The sequence below is a fragment of the Protopterus annectens genome, chromosome 8.part1 (genome assembly GCF_019279795.1).
Source record: "Protopterus annectens isolate FY-2018-M chromosome 8.part1, PAN1.0, whole genome shotgun sequence".
Classification (NCBI taxonomy): Eukaryota; Metazoa; Chordata; order Ceratodontiformes; family Protopteridae; genus Protopterus; species Protopterus annectens.
Genome location: NC_056742.1, coordinates 274,718,038 through 274,734,200, shown reverse-complemented (window position 1 = coordinate 274,734,200; position 16,163 = coordinate 274,718,038). Strand labels below are relative to the sequence as shown.

General features: G+C 41.0%; 2 protein-coding genes across 4 annotated transcripts in view; one reads left to right on the top strand and one right to left on the bottom strand.

The window, feature by feature from the left end:
• The window catches only part of CEP89 (centrosomal protein 89), a 1,387,439-nt gene that overhangs the window by 1,311,061 nt on the left and 60,215 nt on the right, over positions 1-16,163 (top strand). The window lies entirely within an intron of this gene.
• LOC122810311 (E3 ubiquitin-protein ligase RNF182-like) overlaps positions 14,115-16,163 on the bottom strand; it is a 28,381-nt gene continuing 26,332 nt past the window's right edge. Inside the window, exon 3 of the mRNA XM_044081876.1 lies at positions 14,115-15,177. Coding sequence (XP_043937811.1) covers positions 14,438-15,157 — 720 coding nt within the window. The 5' untranslated portion in view covers positions 15,158-15,177 and the 3' untranslated portion in view covers positions 14,115-14,437. The remainder of the gene's footprint in view (positions 15,178-16,163) is intronic.

Here is a 16,163-nt window from a genome sequence, read left to right as displayed (position 1 = left end):
AAATCTTCATAATGACCTTGGATGTTAGTGGAAAGCATACAGGAACAGTCCTGTCCAAGGAATTGAAAAATAATCTCTCTTCCAGGCCTTCTTTCATGGAGTCCCAGAGAATAATTTTGCCAACTGATTGTTGTGAATAGGGGCAAAAAAATCTATTTGTACGATACATGTAGAGTGAGATTCTGTTGAAAAGCTGTATCTCAGGCTAGCATGGCTATGTTACAGAGACTGAGGTCTGGCTCCCCCTGCTTGTTTATGTATCATATCACTGTGTTGTGGTATGTAAACACTTAGAGGTCCCTGGGATCATAGATGATTGAGAGAGATAAGAGCATTTGTAAGTACCAGCATCTATTTTATATGTATGCGTTTTGGTCAGTCTTTTCTGTTCCAAAGACCCTGCACTATTTTTCCCATTGAAACCACTCCCCAAGCAAAGTCTGAAGTGTCTGTTGTGACCAATTGTGCTAGGACTGGGAGGGAGAATGGAAGACCTAGATTCTGATAAATTTGGTGTCTCCACCCAAAAAAATATCTTTTTTCAACCCCCCCCCCAAATTGGACTCTGGAATGCCAGGGAAGTTGATTTTGGAACCATAGAAATCTAATATGTGAGATCTGTATGGTTCCAATGTCTGTATGATTTTGGAATCATACATATTTCACATACCATTAGCTCTTTCTCATGTGGAGTTTTGCAAAAGCTATCCTGAGAATCATAGATGCCATGAGACCCATAATCCTGAGAAATTCCCTTAATGAGACAGTAGTCGTAAGTGGAAAAACTAATAAATAGATTTAGATGTAGATACTCTTTCCTATGGAAGAAGCACTCTTTGAACAGAGGTTATCTAAGAGACACCCCAGGAAAACAATTCTGTGAGAAATAGTCAGACAAGATCTGTGCATGTTCTCCTGCATTCCTAGTTTGGGTAGGAAATCCCTTACCCAGATGAGAGATTTCTTGAAAAAGACTATGCAAAGATAAGCAAGTCGTCTAAATAAGGAAAACATGAATACCTTCCAATCTGCAGCAGTCTATCACAGGAACTAGGCACTCTGTGACTACTTCTGGAGCAGTGGATAGACCAAAACATAATGCAGAAAACTGATAATGTGATCCAGGCACAGAAAACCGTAAGAAGCTTATAAAATTTCTGTCTATAGGAACATGATGATATGCATCTTTTACATAAGGCCAACACAACACTCAAACTGGGGAAAAAAGGGTAATATGTTGTGAAGGGATACTGTTTGGAAACTGGTCACAAGTAAATATCCAGAAGTGGTCTCAAAAAATATCCTTCGTTGGCATCAGGAAGATTCTGAATAAAACTCTTCTAAATGAGAGGAAGGGGCAACTTCTCTCATCCCCTGAGCCAGCAGGTGCTAAGTGACAGGAGGGAAAAGAGGAGTTTGGTCTGGCAGATGGAGGGACTCCTTTGAAAAGAAGAGACTGACTCCCATTGCCATCTGTAACTTTGATGGATTACTTTCAGAACCCATCTATTTGAAACTGTCTGTTGCCAAGAAGAGAAATGGAGGTCCAGACTTTCTGAAAGGAATAAGGGTTTATCAAGATGGGAAGAGTGGGCAGAGTCTTGTAGATAGTCATTCAAACTTGTTAGACTGTCCTTTATTCTGTGGGTTCCTACTTTCTTTGTAGAACCACCTTGCTATTGTTTGTTTTAATGTTCGCTTACTAGCAGCTAGCTGAGTTTGTTTATTTTGCTTTTTAAAGAAGGATGTAGAGGTAGAATTAAATCCCTCTGCAAACTTGGATAAAAAAGGCTAACATCTTGTGAAAGATTCATTGAATCTCCTTACTTCAGGCATCACAGTTTTAAGGATTTCTGCAACACATGGTCCAAAAACTCATTCTTTATCCAAGGGAGAGTTAAAAATCCATTTTTTCTGGAAGGTTTTGAGAATGCAGCCAAGCAAACCTCCTCATAAGCAGCCATTGAGGATGCATCAGCAGAATCACATTTCAAACAGTGAGTAACCACTTCAGGCACAGCGGCAACTAAGTTGCACAAGGCAATTTTCTCCTCAGAAGAGGAGTCAACAAGCTTGACAGTTGAGAATTCCAAAAAAAAAAAAAAAAGGTGTTGCAGGAGAATAAACTTTTTCCCAAATATATCAAAAGCTTTCCCAAACTTGTCAGAAGTAGAAGGATTAGTATTAACCAAATGTTTAGCAGCAGTTGGGTTATTAAAGCAATAGCTGCTGGGTCTGGTCTGGCATGGGTGTGTAAAACATAGGATTGAGGAACTTTATCCAATAAATCTGCTTTGCTGGGCACAGCAAGCTGGCTGTCAGGCAAGTTACAGGTAGTGACAAAAACATCCACCACTGCTAAAGAACAAGAGGAATTTGGAGTACATTTTGGAAAATCCAGTTTGTAATAAATCATAATATTTCTGCAAGGACTGCGGAATATCATGTTCCCACTGAAACAAGTGATTCATTCTGAAAATAGTTTTAGAGAAAGAATCCTTCAAAGGGACTGGCCAAAGCTAGAGATCTTGAGGTTTTTTTTGTTTGTGGTAGTGTTTTCCCACCTTGCGACTCTTTTACTGTTGGTACTGTTGTCAGTTATTGTTGTCTTTGGTGCTTTGTGGTAGCTAACTATGTCTAAAGATTCTAAGGATAAGCCCTCGGGCTTCAAGAAATGCTCTAGGTGCAGCTATAAAATGTCCATTACCGATGGACATTCTGTCTGTGTGTATTGTCTGGGAGCAATCCATCTCCAGGAGTAATGCAGTTTCTGTCATGCGTTTAGTCTGAGAGTTCTTTAGGAAAGGAAGAATATGTTGATTTTGAAGGGACTTCTGAAACCCTCCTTCGAGGAGGGTCTGGAAACTGCTTCCAGCTCCAAGACAAAATCTTCGAAATCTAAAAAGAGATCTCCGGCTCCATCAGTCTCCTCGGAGCCACCGGAGAAAATAGCAAAGTCTGCTTTGACATCCTCGGCTCCATTGTCCTCGGGGCCGCAGGAAGTGTCTGTGGTTATGGAACCGGCATCGGCTCCAATCATTTTGGAACCTATTCAGAGCCAATCGCCTAGCATTAGCCCAGCATCACCTCCTCACAGGTCCGCTTCGGAGAGGAGGTCTTGATCTCCCTCTCTATCCTTAAATTCCTCCCGGACCTTATCAGATGTGGACGTCGATAGAGTGGTGCAGAGACTCCTTCAGTCACCGGTTTTGACTAAATTGACCCAGTCGGCTCCGGAGCCCATCCTTCAACCTGCTACGATACTTCCTCCTCCGAGATTATCTCAGCTTTTGGAGCCGGAGTGCTCGGCTCCGTGTGATGTCCTTAGGTCAGTTCCGACAGCCCCTCCTGGCTTATCGGTGCCATCCACGGGATTCAGGACTCAGGATTCTTCGGTTGGACCCTAAGGAGAGGCTTCGGGACACCTATCAGTTCCTAGTCTCCCTCTCGGTGCTTCAGTGTGGGGAAGTCTGACTCCTGTCGTGGTTTTGGAGGCTGGTCGCTCCTCAGACTCAGGGGGACCAGCCTTTGAGGCCATGTGGAGTGCGCTGGCCAGGTTGTCAGCGGCATCATGTGGGTCAGTGACTCTGTTCCCTACTACACCAGTGCAGGTCTCTGATCATCATCTATCTCTAGACAGCGGAGCCCCAAGGCCTCAGGGTACCCCCATGAGTGGTCCCCACATTTCTGAGGGCCCCTCAGAGTCCTTGCCTGAGGAGCCACCCAGAAAGAAGACGTGCAAGAGGAAGCACATAGATTCCCAGGATGAGTCTCTCACATCAGACACCGACCTCGAGGAATCGGAGGGGTCCCCCAAGTCATCCTCTGAGGATGTTTCTTTCTCTGACATCCTATAGATTTTGAAACAAAGAGGTGACTGGCCATCCAAAGCCCCCTCCGAGGAGGAGTCAGTCTTCCTGAAGGCCTTTGGTGCTCAGCCCTCCGCCTCCTGGGTATCTCCACCTTTTGATAAGCTTCTGGATTTGGTCTGTCGAAGGGTGTGGGAGACCCCTGACTCTGTGGAAGTAGTCCCCAGGAGACCCAATAAATTTTTGTCTGCTCCTCCTAGTAAGGAATTTCTGTCCAAGTGAGTCCCTGTGGATGCCATGGTGGTGGCAGCGGCCACTCAGAAGGAATTAGCCAAGACTTCTTCCACCGTCCATCCTCATAACAAGGAGTCTAGGACCATGCACCGGTACGGGAAGTGTACCTGTCTTCAGCGACCTTTACCTTCCGGTCACTGAATTATTTATCTCACTTTACACGGCTCCAGAGAGATCTCCTCAAGGATCTTGGAGATACTCTCATGGGTAACGTTTCTGAACCGGTGACCCAGATGGTTAACGCTCAGATGTCTACCCTCAATTCCATCGTTAACTTCTCCATGAGGCTGATCTCATATGCAGCCAATGGAGCGAGCAGGGCAGCAAGTTCAGGAGTTGCTCTTAGGAGACAGGCCTGGATGCACCTTTGTCATTTCCCAGAGGCCTTCAAGTCTTCATTCACCGATGCCCCTTTCGATTGTTCCTCTTTGTTCGGAACCAAGGTTAACGACACCCTCACCAGGTGCAAGCAGGAGAGAAAAACTCTGTCTGCTGTAGGAGTCCATTTTTCCCTTGCCTCTAGGCCTTATTCCAAGGCCCAGAGGAGTGGCAAAATGTGGTTCAAGAAATCACAGATGTTTTTTCCCGGTGCACAAGGTGAGCCTCCCTCCAGAGGCAGAGGAGGGGGTGATTATTCAGGGAGACACCGCCCTAGAGGCAGTGGAAGCCCCTGCAACTCAGGAGACCGCGATTCCTTTCGTGGTTCTCACCGCCGCTCCTGATGGGAGGCCCGACTGTGCATTTCCGGAGCCAGTCCGGGGTCGAATCTCGTTATACCCGGAGGCCTGGCAAGACATCAACCAGGACCAATGGGTTCTACGAATAATTTCCGAAGGATATGTCATCCCCTTCTCATCAGATCCCCCTCCAATCAAGAAAATCCCGGATGTTCCACCCAGTCAAAGGGATTATGCAGCTTCAGAAGTTTCAAAGCTGCCAGAAAAAGGAGCCATCCAACATGTCCCCTCAGACCAGATCGGATTAGGGACTTACTCAAGATTCTTTTTGGTGCCGAAAAGGACAGGGGACCTGAAGCCCATATTAGATCTCAGTCAATTGAACACCCACATGCAAAAGTCCAAGTTCCGAATGGTCACATTGCAGTCTATTCTCCCATTGTTGGGAAAAGAAGTGTGGATGTGCTCCATTTACCTCAAGGATGCTTACTACCACATCAAGATGGACAGAGCATCCAGAAGTCACCTATACTTTTGGCTGGGAGCCAGTCATTTTCAGTTTTGAGCCCTGCCCTTTGGTCTCACCACAGCCCCCAGGGTGTTTATTAAATGCATGGCAGTGGTGACTGCTCACTTGAGACATTAGGGATTCCAAGTGTTTCCATATCTGGATGACTGGCTCCTTACTGCCACCACCAGGCATCTACTAATTCAGACCAGGGACGCTACTATAAACCTATATCAACAGCTGGGCATCACATTGCACTGGGAAAAATCTGCCTTGTTGCCCTCACAGCGTGTCACTTTTATAGGCGCAGAACTAGACACCATCCTCATGCGGGCATTTCTACCACAGGAAAAAATCAGAGCCCTACAACAAGTTCATGCCTTGCTCCCTCTGAGAAGAGCAAAGGCAAAATGGGTCCTCCAACTATTGGGGACAATGGCTGCAACAATTATGTTAGTCCGTCTGGCAAGGTTACATATGAGACTCCTTCAGTGGCTACTTTTTGCCCAGTGGTTTTTTCAATGTCTTCCACTTTCTTACCCTATTCTACTCACGGACAGGTGCAAACAGGATCTCAATTGGTGGCTTTGCACCGACAACCTGAATGCAGGAAAGCCCTTCGTTCCTGTGCCCCCGATTGCCACGGTGACCACGGATGCCTCCCAGATGGGGTGGGGGGGCATTATCTAGGCAGGACAATCCAAGGCATGTGGCAAGAGCACAAGATGCATCTGCATATCAGTATTCTGGAGATGAGAGCTGTGCTACTAGTGTTATAAGCACTTCAGAGCTTTCTTCCTCTCGGGACTATTGCAAGCCACTCAGACAATATGTCAGTGGTGTGATATCTGAACAAGCATGGAGGAACCAAGTCCCATCCCCTTTGCAGAGAGGCCATGCGAGTGTGGCAATGGGCAGTGTCTTCCCAATGTTTTCTGGTGGCAACGCACATTCTGGGGAAGTCCTATGTGATCGCAGATAGGCTAAGGAGAGCTATTCTGATGCCTTATGAGTGGTCCCTGAACTGTCAAGTTGCAGAACAGATCTTCCACAGGTGGGGTCAGCCTTGGTGCGACCTCTTTGCCAGCCCCCTCAATGCCAAATGCAGCAGCTACTTCACGTTGATCCCCCCTCCGGGCGAGTCATCCAGGGACGCTCTAGTCCACGATTGGCCCTCCAGTCTACTATATGCCTTCCCTCCGGTTCCCTTGCTGTCAAAGGTTATTCAGAAAGTGCAAGCCTTGGGAAGCAGAATGATTCTGATTGCTCTACACTGGCCTCATCAAATTTGGTTCCCCTTTCTCCATACCTATCTCATGGACTCTCCTTAGATTCTGGACCCACAACCAGACTTACTGACACACATGTCAGGGCAGCTCCATCCCTCTCTTCGGACCCTCCAGTTGACAGCCTGGCTACTCCACTTCCGTCATTAGGCTTCATCATTTCTCATCGGAGGTGGTTCATATTTTATCTTCCTCTCATAAGTCCTCCACCAAGAAGATTTACTACAGTAAATGGAAGAGGTTTTCAATCTGGGCTCATTCTCAAAAGATTGACCCTTACACTGCTCCAATTTCGTCTTTATTGGAGTTCTTGTCTATGCTGTTTAATCAGGGTTTAGCGGCCGCAACCATTAAAGTCCAATTGGCGGCGATTTCTACCTTTCATGTCGCAAACAAGCCTAGTCTGATGGCTCATAGACACTCTGTAAGGCTTTTCTGAAGGGCACTGTTACTTCGTCCTCCGGTATCAGAACCTGTCATGCCTTGGGATTTAAACTTTGTTCTACCGGCTCTTACTTCATTCCCCTTTGAGCCTGCATCCACTTGTGATTTAAAATTCTTAAGGTAGGTAAATTTAGCCTATCAATGTATAGACAATATGCTAAAAGATTACATGTTTGAAGGTGTAATAGATTTTGAATTATACAAATTTCTCACTGTGTATAAGCCCAGAATAGCTACAAATGTCTACGTTCGTTTTGTGTCAATAAAGCTGTTGGACAGAAGTTTTGGGAGTTCTTTTTGACTGATTGCACTCCTTCATTGACTTATTTGGTTTCCTTGAGTGCTTTCCAGTGTTTCTTCACCTGTTTATCGTGCTTGGGTCAAGAAAGAACTCTAAAATTAGAGCGGAGCGTCATGAGTTCTGAGGGGCAGGAAGAGCTTGGCCAATCGAGGAAACTGATTGGCCAACTCACGGAACTCATAGACTTGTTAACGCCGCTCTGCCATAAACTGTTGGTGAGCCAAACAAGAGCAAGTGGAGTGGAAAACGGAACCGAAGGGTTACAGTTCCATAATAGTAAAAGAAAAAGGGAGCTTATGGGCGAGGAGGATGACGCCGGCGACTTTTCTTGCGATACAGGAACTAATTTTAATCCACTTCAAACTCCACACATTTTTGGTGCTGAATCTGAAGGGGCTGAGGTAAAAAGCGAGACCCGTGGTGACGTTGGGGCTCGACCTAAGAAGCCGACTTTGTTTGGTTCAAGCACATGTACTGTTTTTTCCAATGGCGTTACTACTTCTGACTGGTTAAAAAAAGATTTTGTGTTTGGTATGGACACTTGTGTGGGCTCAAAGCATACAGAAGGGAAGCCTTACCTTTTCAAATTAGATAAACTAAAAGTTTTAATGACAAAGTTTAAAATTTTAAATATTGAGAATGCATACTTGAGAGAATGTGTAAAGAAAGAAGTTGTCCCTAAAGGATTACGAATATGCAAATATCCGAATAATGTTTCAGTCGGATCTATTTTTCATACTAGTTTGTTAAAAGTTTTTAATCAGTGTGGGTTAGACATTGTTAAACTCATAATTGAAGAAAATGAGAGAAAACTAGTATGTTTGGGCAAGGAGATAGATGAGCTAGATATTTGTATTAAGGATGATTTAATACATGGTATAAGGGAAGAGAGAAATAAATACTACAAAATTAGACAAGATATTGATGAAAAATGTAAGCAAGTTATGCAAGGGAAGCTTGGTAAATTAAACAGGGACATCTCAGAATATGAAACTGGCAACAATTACCCTAAACCAGCTTTTTCTAAGAGGGACTCAAACGGAAATAATAGAAAATGGAATAAACATGATGCTGTTAATAAGGATTACAGAAATGAATACAATTATGAGCAGGAGTTCCCCCCACTAGAAAGGGAAATAGATGAAGAATATAGGCCTCAAAATAGAAGGGAAAATTTTCACATGGGTGGGGAGAAGGGGTGGTGGGTGTGGATGACATTAAAATTGATAAAGTTAAACACACCTACAAAGATTTTTCTATTTACAATTATGGTAATTTTAGTATAAATGAAGATCATTTTAATCTACTTAGCAAAGGATTTAAATTTATACCCTGTAATAAGGGTGACACAACCACCACGATTTTAGATATAAAGCTATTTATAAGGAAAATTAATTTAAGTATTTTAGTTTCCAGAAATGGTTATGAGAACGAAAATAACAAAGTAGGATTGAGAAGGAAATCTACTTACAATCCATTACTACCACAGTTAAAGAATTTCGAAAAGATTTTAGAAGAAGAGACTAGACTTACACAAATGAAGAATAAGTGTAAATATAATAACAATTTAAAGAAGGGGGAGAAAGAGGTGTTAGTAGAACTAATGAACAATACTTCTATTAGAGTAATGAAGCCAGACAAGGGTGGGGGGATCGTAATAATGGACAATATTATTTACGAAGGGAAGATGAACATGATTCTTAGGGATGAACACAAATACACAGTTGTTTCAAAAAATGAGGTAAATTTAGCCTATCAACGTATAGACAATATGCTAAAAGATTACATGTTTGAAGGTGTAATAGATTTTGAATTATACAAATTTCTCACTGTGTATAAGCCCAGAATAGCTACAAATGTCTACGTTCGTTTTGTGTCAATAAAGCTGTTGGACAGAAGTTTTGGGAGTTCTTTTTGACTGATTGCACTCCTTCATTGACTTATTTAAATTTCTTAACTTGGAAGACTGTCTTTTTAGTAGCCATCACGTCAGCCAGACGCATTTCAGAGCTTCAAGCCTTATCAATCAAACCCCCTTATTTGATTTTTCATAAGGACAGGGTTTCTCTCAGGCCCAACCCTTCCTTTCTTCTCAAAGTGGCGTCAATCAGTAACCTTAATCAATCTATTGAGTTGCTAGTGTTTTTTTCCCCAGTTCTCAAACTAGGCAGAATTTAAATTTCATCAATTGGATGTACACAGAAAATTACGTTTTTATCTGCACAGAACCAAAGACCTCAGAAAATCTGATCAGTTGTTTCCTTTTCGGAAAACAGAATTGGGTCTCCTGTCTCCAAAGTCACACTCTCCAGGTGGATCGCCAGTTGCATTTTTTTCATTTATTCCTCAGAAGGTAAAGATTTACCGTTCCTGGTGAAGGCTCACTCTACTCGGCCCTTATCTGCATTTACCAAGCCTATCAGGCCAGATTGTCTATGAATGATTCATAGGTTCATAGGTTCATACTAGGCTATCTGCCCGAGGGCATTTATAAGCCTAGCCCATAGCCTTTAGTATGGGGAACTATACCCATTATTTTGCTGTGCCTCTGTCGAGCAGTGACACTGAGGTAATCCCTGGGGTATATCTGCGATCTCCCATCCATTGGTCAAGATTTCTCTTGAACAAGGCCAGCGAGGTGCTCTACCTCACATATACCGGGATTTTATTCCACAGCATAGGGAGTCTTTGGGTGATGAATCTATCCCTCCAGCTGTGGCTCTGATGGATCTGATATTTGTGCTGTGGCTACTTGGGCATCTCCTCACACCTTTGTTACTCATTACAAGTTGGATGTGGTATCTAGGGGCAGGTCTTTCTTTGGTTCCACAGTACTCAGGAATATTTTCCACTGAGCCTCCCAGTATTTAGGTGCTAGGGACGCTGTCCCATGGGTAAGAATGTAGGCGAGATTGGACTACTTAACATCAAAAAGTTATGTACTCACCATAACGATCGATGTATGTAGTCCATCTCGCCTCACATTCTTAATTACCCCCCCTCCTTCCCCCTTCCTGGAGGATTTGGAGGTTAGGTCTGGTTTCAGAGCTCCCTTCATTCTTGGTTTGTTCTTCCTTTCCTTGGGTGTTGTTATGCATGGAGAATGAGTGCTGGTGTTCGCAGCAAACTAGATCTGGGGATATAGAGCAGTGCAGCGTGGGATACCATCTTAGCCCAGCCAATAGAAAGACTTCGAGCTAGAAAAGTTTTAGCCGAGTCGGAGCCGACATTCGGCTCTGAACCCAAGGGTAAGAATGTGAGGCGAGATGGACTACATACATTGAACGTTATGGTGAGTACATAACTTCTTGTTTTGTAATGTTTTATGTACTCAACAAATATTCACCTGCTCAAATACCTCGTTCAGATTTGAACCAAGATGTTATGCTGACTGTGATACCAGTAATTCGGTTTACTTGTCTACCTGTGATACATGCACTTGTTATTATGTGGGTAAAACCACTCAGAGGTTGAAGGAACGTATTAGTAAATATCTCTATGAAATACGTAAAAAGAATGATATGAATGCCCTGGCCAAGCATGTGATGATATTTCCAGAACATCAGTTTCTTTTTAGAGTCCTACAACCAGTGTTTGTTAGTGTTAGAGGGAGTGATACTAATAACTTTCTTGAACAAAAAGAACTTCATTGGATTTTGAGGCTCCAACACATAAATATCCAGGGCTGAACAATAGTGTTTGTATTAAGCCTGTATTAAAGGGACGCAGGCTGAAGAAAGTTTAAGTTTTGTATTTTGTATCTTTAAATTTTAATTGATTTGTATCGTTGCAGGCTGCTGATTGGTTGTCTTAATATATTTAAACTGATGGTTTTTACTTGTTTTTAGAAGAAATGATGAAGTGCACTTGATACAGAAAAGTGCTTGTCTTGGTTCTAATTAAAAGTTTTTATCGCTGTGGCTGTCCTACTGGTGTTTTATTATCTTTTGTGTCTATTTTCCAGTTGGGACACTTGGTTTTTGTTGGTGATTTTGTTTTTATTGTAATCTAGGATTTCATCTGAACTTACAGAAAACCTCCTCATTCCTTCTCACAGGAAAGTATTTCTAGGATACTTTCTGGATACATCCTTCATTAGGGCCTTTCTCTTGCAGGACAAAATAGATCTTTATAATGAACATTTTCTGTCATTTTCCAACCATTCTTTGACTTTGGCCATATCCTAATGCTGCCTTTTCCCTCAAACCTAACCCTACACCTTATGTTCGTAAACACCTTTCAGTAAGACTTGCCACTACACAAGACATACTCGAGCACACAAACATTCACAAACACATGCAGACAGTACATCTATCCTGCAACCTAACCCTGACCATAAACCTAAAATGTGAAAACTCACACACAACATACAACACCTGTCCTTCACTCATCCCTGAACCTAACTATGACCCACATACATGCGCGCAAACACTCACACCCCTCCAACTCCACTTACCTGTCTCAACATTACACACCATTAACTTTTCCACTACTCCGCTATCAGCACCATTGATATTACTCCACCCCATGCGTTTGACAAAGAAATGGCATTCATCAAAATACAAGATAACCATATGTGTGTGTGTGTGTGTGTGTGTGTGTGTGTGTGTGTGTGTGTGTGTGTGTGTGTGTGTAGATATATATATATATATATATATATATATATATATATATATACACACACACACACACACACACACACACATATACATACACTCACGTGTGTGTGTGTGTGTGTGTGTGTGTGTGTGTGTGTGTGTGTGTGTATATATACTTCAGTAGACTGAAATCCCACTTACTAGACTTTCAAAAGACAGAGAAGAAAAACCTGAAACTTCAGAAGACTGATCTCTTGGAACACTGATAGAATACTACAGATAAGTAACCGCTCACCCAACTCCGCAAACACACTAACACCGTAGCAAAAAAAACCTACCCATGTGGGGGGGGCCTGCACCTCCCCACCCCTCCTAGCTAAATATACCAACTCCCAGATCTCACTACTGCAGATGTAAGGGGCAAAGGTCAACATACTGGCCAAGTAGTTACTTACCCATAGTGATCTGTTGGTGTTCCAAGTAGTCGGTCTTCTGGAGTTTCAGGTTTTTCATGTCAGTCTTTTGAAAATCAGGTAAGTGGGATTTCAGTCCACTGAAGTAGACCCATATACTATGTAGATGCATAAATATATATATGGGTCCCCTTCACATGGTCGAAATTTCAGAATGTCGAAGTTCATATGACCGAGACCATATGATCGACATTTGAAATGTCAACCATGCAGCACCGGCATCTAAGTACAGTGCAGAATGGAATGATTTCCATCTTCCGCACTGTAGTGCAATCTTGGAGTTGGTATATTTAAGTTCCGTGGGATGTGGGGGGTGCAGCGTGAAGTTAAGTTTTTTGTTGTGTTTTTTTTTTTTTTTTTTATTCAGTGGTCGACATTTTGAATGTCAATCATATGGTCTTCGACATTCTGAAATGGCAACCATATGACATACATCCATATATATATATATATATATATATATATATATATATATATATATATATATATATATATATATATATATATATATATGTGTGTGTGTGTGTGTGTATGCATGTGCATACATATATATACATGTACATGAATATAAATAACAGTGTTTAGTCTCTCGGAGGGATTCCCTGTGGAATATCACAGATTGTGGTTACTGCATATGAGTATTGTTAAAATTTATAGCAGAATGCAAAATGTAAACTATTCTGTTATACTGTGGGATTGCTGCAACAGAGCCAGTTACATGTCACCTGTACAGAACACAAACTATAAGCTAAATGGCTACATGTAACACACAGAATGTTATTTATCTTGCAACCTGTAACCAATGCAATGGATATTATGTAGGCATGACATCCATCACATAGACTCAGGGATCGTCTACAAATTTATGACATGACATAGGAAAGAACAACCCCTTTGGCTGCATTGCCATGTGTTGTTTGTTGTGGCATGATTAGATTTCAGGTTTTTTTGGTTTTATTGTAAACCAAATAGAATAGGAGAGAATAGGTACAATAGAGAGAAAGATTTTTGAGTGAAAGGTGAGATTAAAAGAAAAAAAGCCCACATACCACCACTGCAGTTTAACACTGCAGTTGCCCTTTTAGCCCTTTTAGGATATCCATGATATGATGATTATATGAATATCTTATATATTATATATATATACCTTGTTTTTTTATTTTTTTTTTTACATTTTCATTAACTTAGTGCAGTATTTTTACCTATTCCATGGCATATGGCATAGTTGCTAATAACCACTGTGCTATATGTTGTGGCATTTATGCAATACCATTATTTGGGTTATAATAATATATTATATTAACTAAGTATTATAAACTTATACAATTTTATAATACTAGTAAAGTAATTGTAGGCTACATATATAATACATTATATGCTTTATTTTATATTATATATTAATGTGAATAATTATAATAATTATTAGTGAATGGCATTGATTAATTAAGAATCTTTAAGAAAGGTAAGCAGTTTCTTGTCTTCTAAATGCTGGATTTCACACAAACTGACACTGCTGATGATGCTATCTGTTTACTTATTGCTAGAAGACAAGCAGGTTTCTTGCATCACAGACCCTTTTACACATTCTAGAAGCAGGCACTGCACTATAGCAACACTAGTAACATAACAAAACTGACAGTTTTACTTGAATAAAATTTATGACTACAGAATTTTTTTTTTTTTATCTATTGTTTCAAGCAAGTTACAGTAACACAGTGTTATCTCCAAAGTATGCTCCATAAATAAGGCTCCATGTATAGGTGCAGTTTCCCCAGTTCATTGGCTCGTCTAAACTAAAAATACTTATAACACTTTATAAATGCATTTATTAACAGTGCGCATCAGTTAAAAGCATATTTGACAATATATCTTAGTAAATGAAAAAATATGTTTATTTCTTGATATCAGTTGAATGACTGCTCATAAGAACTTTAATGACTGATTTCATATCCATAATGTTATAAAGCATATTAGTGATTAGTGTTCTTTTTACTAGAAGACAAAAGAGTAGCATGTAGTTTATTTTCTCAGTGTGAAAGAGGACTATTCAGCTTCTTGAAGTGCACTCACACATTCCTTTACATAGGCACTGCCAAAACCCATAGACTAAACATACTGTTAAACTAGATGGCACAAGGCTAACACAGATAATTCCCAGTGTTACTTTCTGAATTACCAATAAATATATTCCAAGAGGAAGTGATCCAAAGTGAAATAATCCTAATAACCAGAAAAAAATTCTTGGAATATGGTTGCAGAGCTTTGAAAAAATGTCCTGGCCTGTTTGATTATGAGAGGCGATTGACAGAGAGTCTAAGCTGCAACTCCCATAGTAGTCTAAACTAGTGTTATGGCTGAGCGATCTTAAATCACTTTGCAGTTCCATGATTGTAATTACTACACAGTTTGATGAGCCATGAGATGGACTGTAAGATGCCAGGTTCTTTGAAGCTAAAACAACCTCTGAGCAGTCAGAATTACATCCTGATTTGTTTGTGTCAGTGAGCCTGGCCATAATGTTAGTGTCATCTGGCAGTCCAGTAATTCTACCTTCACCAGCTTGTGTTTCATGACGACAGAAAGGGCAATTTATGCAGTGTGAGTCAACTCCTACATCAGACATTTTAGCTAAACATATGGCACAAACTCTGTGAAGACAGTCCAGGATTTTTGGCTTGCGACTTTGAGCATTGTACCTCTGGTAACATATTTTGCATTCCAGTTCATCGTAAAGCAGATTCTCTTCTTCTTTATAAGGACAGCTCATTGTGAATCCAGAAATATTGTCTATGAAAAAGATCAAACATAAGATGAAAATGAGTGGTTATGTATTACTTAAGTTAAACGACCGACTTGTAAGTAGACTCAGACAAACTTCAAGCCTGTTGTTGTAGAGGAAGAGCTTTTACCTGTAGCCCTTATGTGACTAGGGGATACACTTTTGGGTGGGTGGCTGTGTGGTGTGACAGCTGAACAGCTGGATCCAGGATGTGTTGTCCCAATGGGAGATAAATAGATATTTGTTTTCTTTTAATATGGGCACTGGGAGAATAACACCTGTAGTTCATTTTACTCAGCAAACATATGCAGATGTCCCTCATTTGTATTTTAAGAAGAGAAACATAGGTTGGGAAGAATTTAGAAAATCTTCTCAGCCCTTCAATTTGATTACATTAAGGGCAGTTCCATCCATCATTTGTCTGCTAATATGGAATATATTGCCATGTAGCAAGCATTTGCTGGGTCCCAAAATGCCATGTTAGTGGAAGAAGGCACTCTAGACTTTTTACATAGATGCAGTGTCATTCACTGAAATGTTTCTTTAGTGAAAGTGTGAATTGAACACATATTTTGGTTGAGTCACAATTCACAGAATGTGCAGAGTTGGACTTGGTGCAAAAACATTGGACATTGGGGTTTAGGGAGTTTTTTCCCTTTCCCCCACTGTTGTATAATCTCAGAGTTGTAGATTGTGGGGCACAACATCCCACATCAAGGGGTGCAGGGGACTCGCTCTCTCTTTTCTTGTTTTGACTGAATTTGCAATCAGTTACATTTTCCTGGTTATTTGACTGTCAATGATAGTGATGTTTGGGGATTAATATAATTAAGATTATATTATACAAATATAGATTTATCCATATAATTACAGATATAGACATAGATGTAGATAAGTACACATAAAAATGGTTACTTTGGTGTAATGTTATCATACAATACCCATTGTTAAATATTCCTTTACTCAAGCTTTAAAGGCGATTGAGTGATATTTA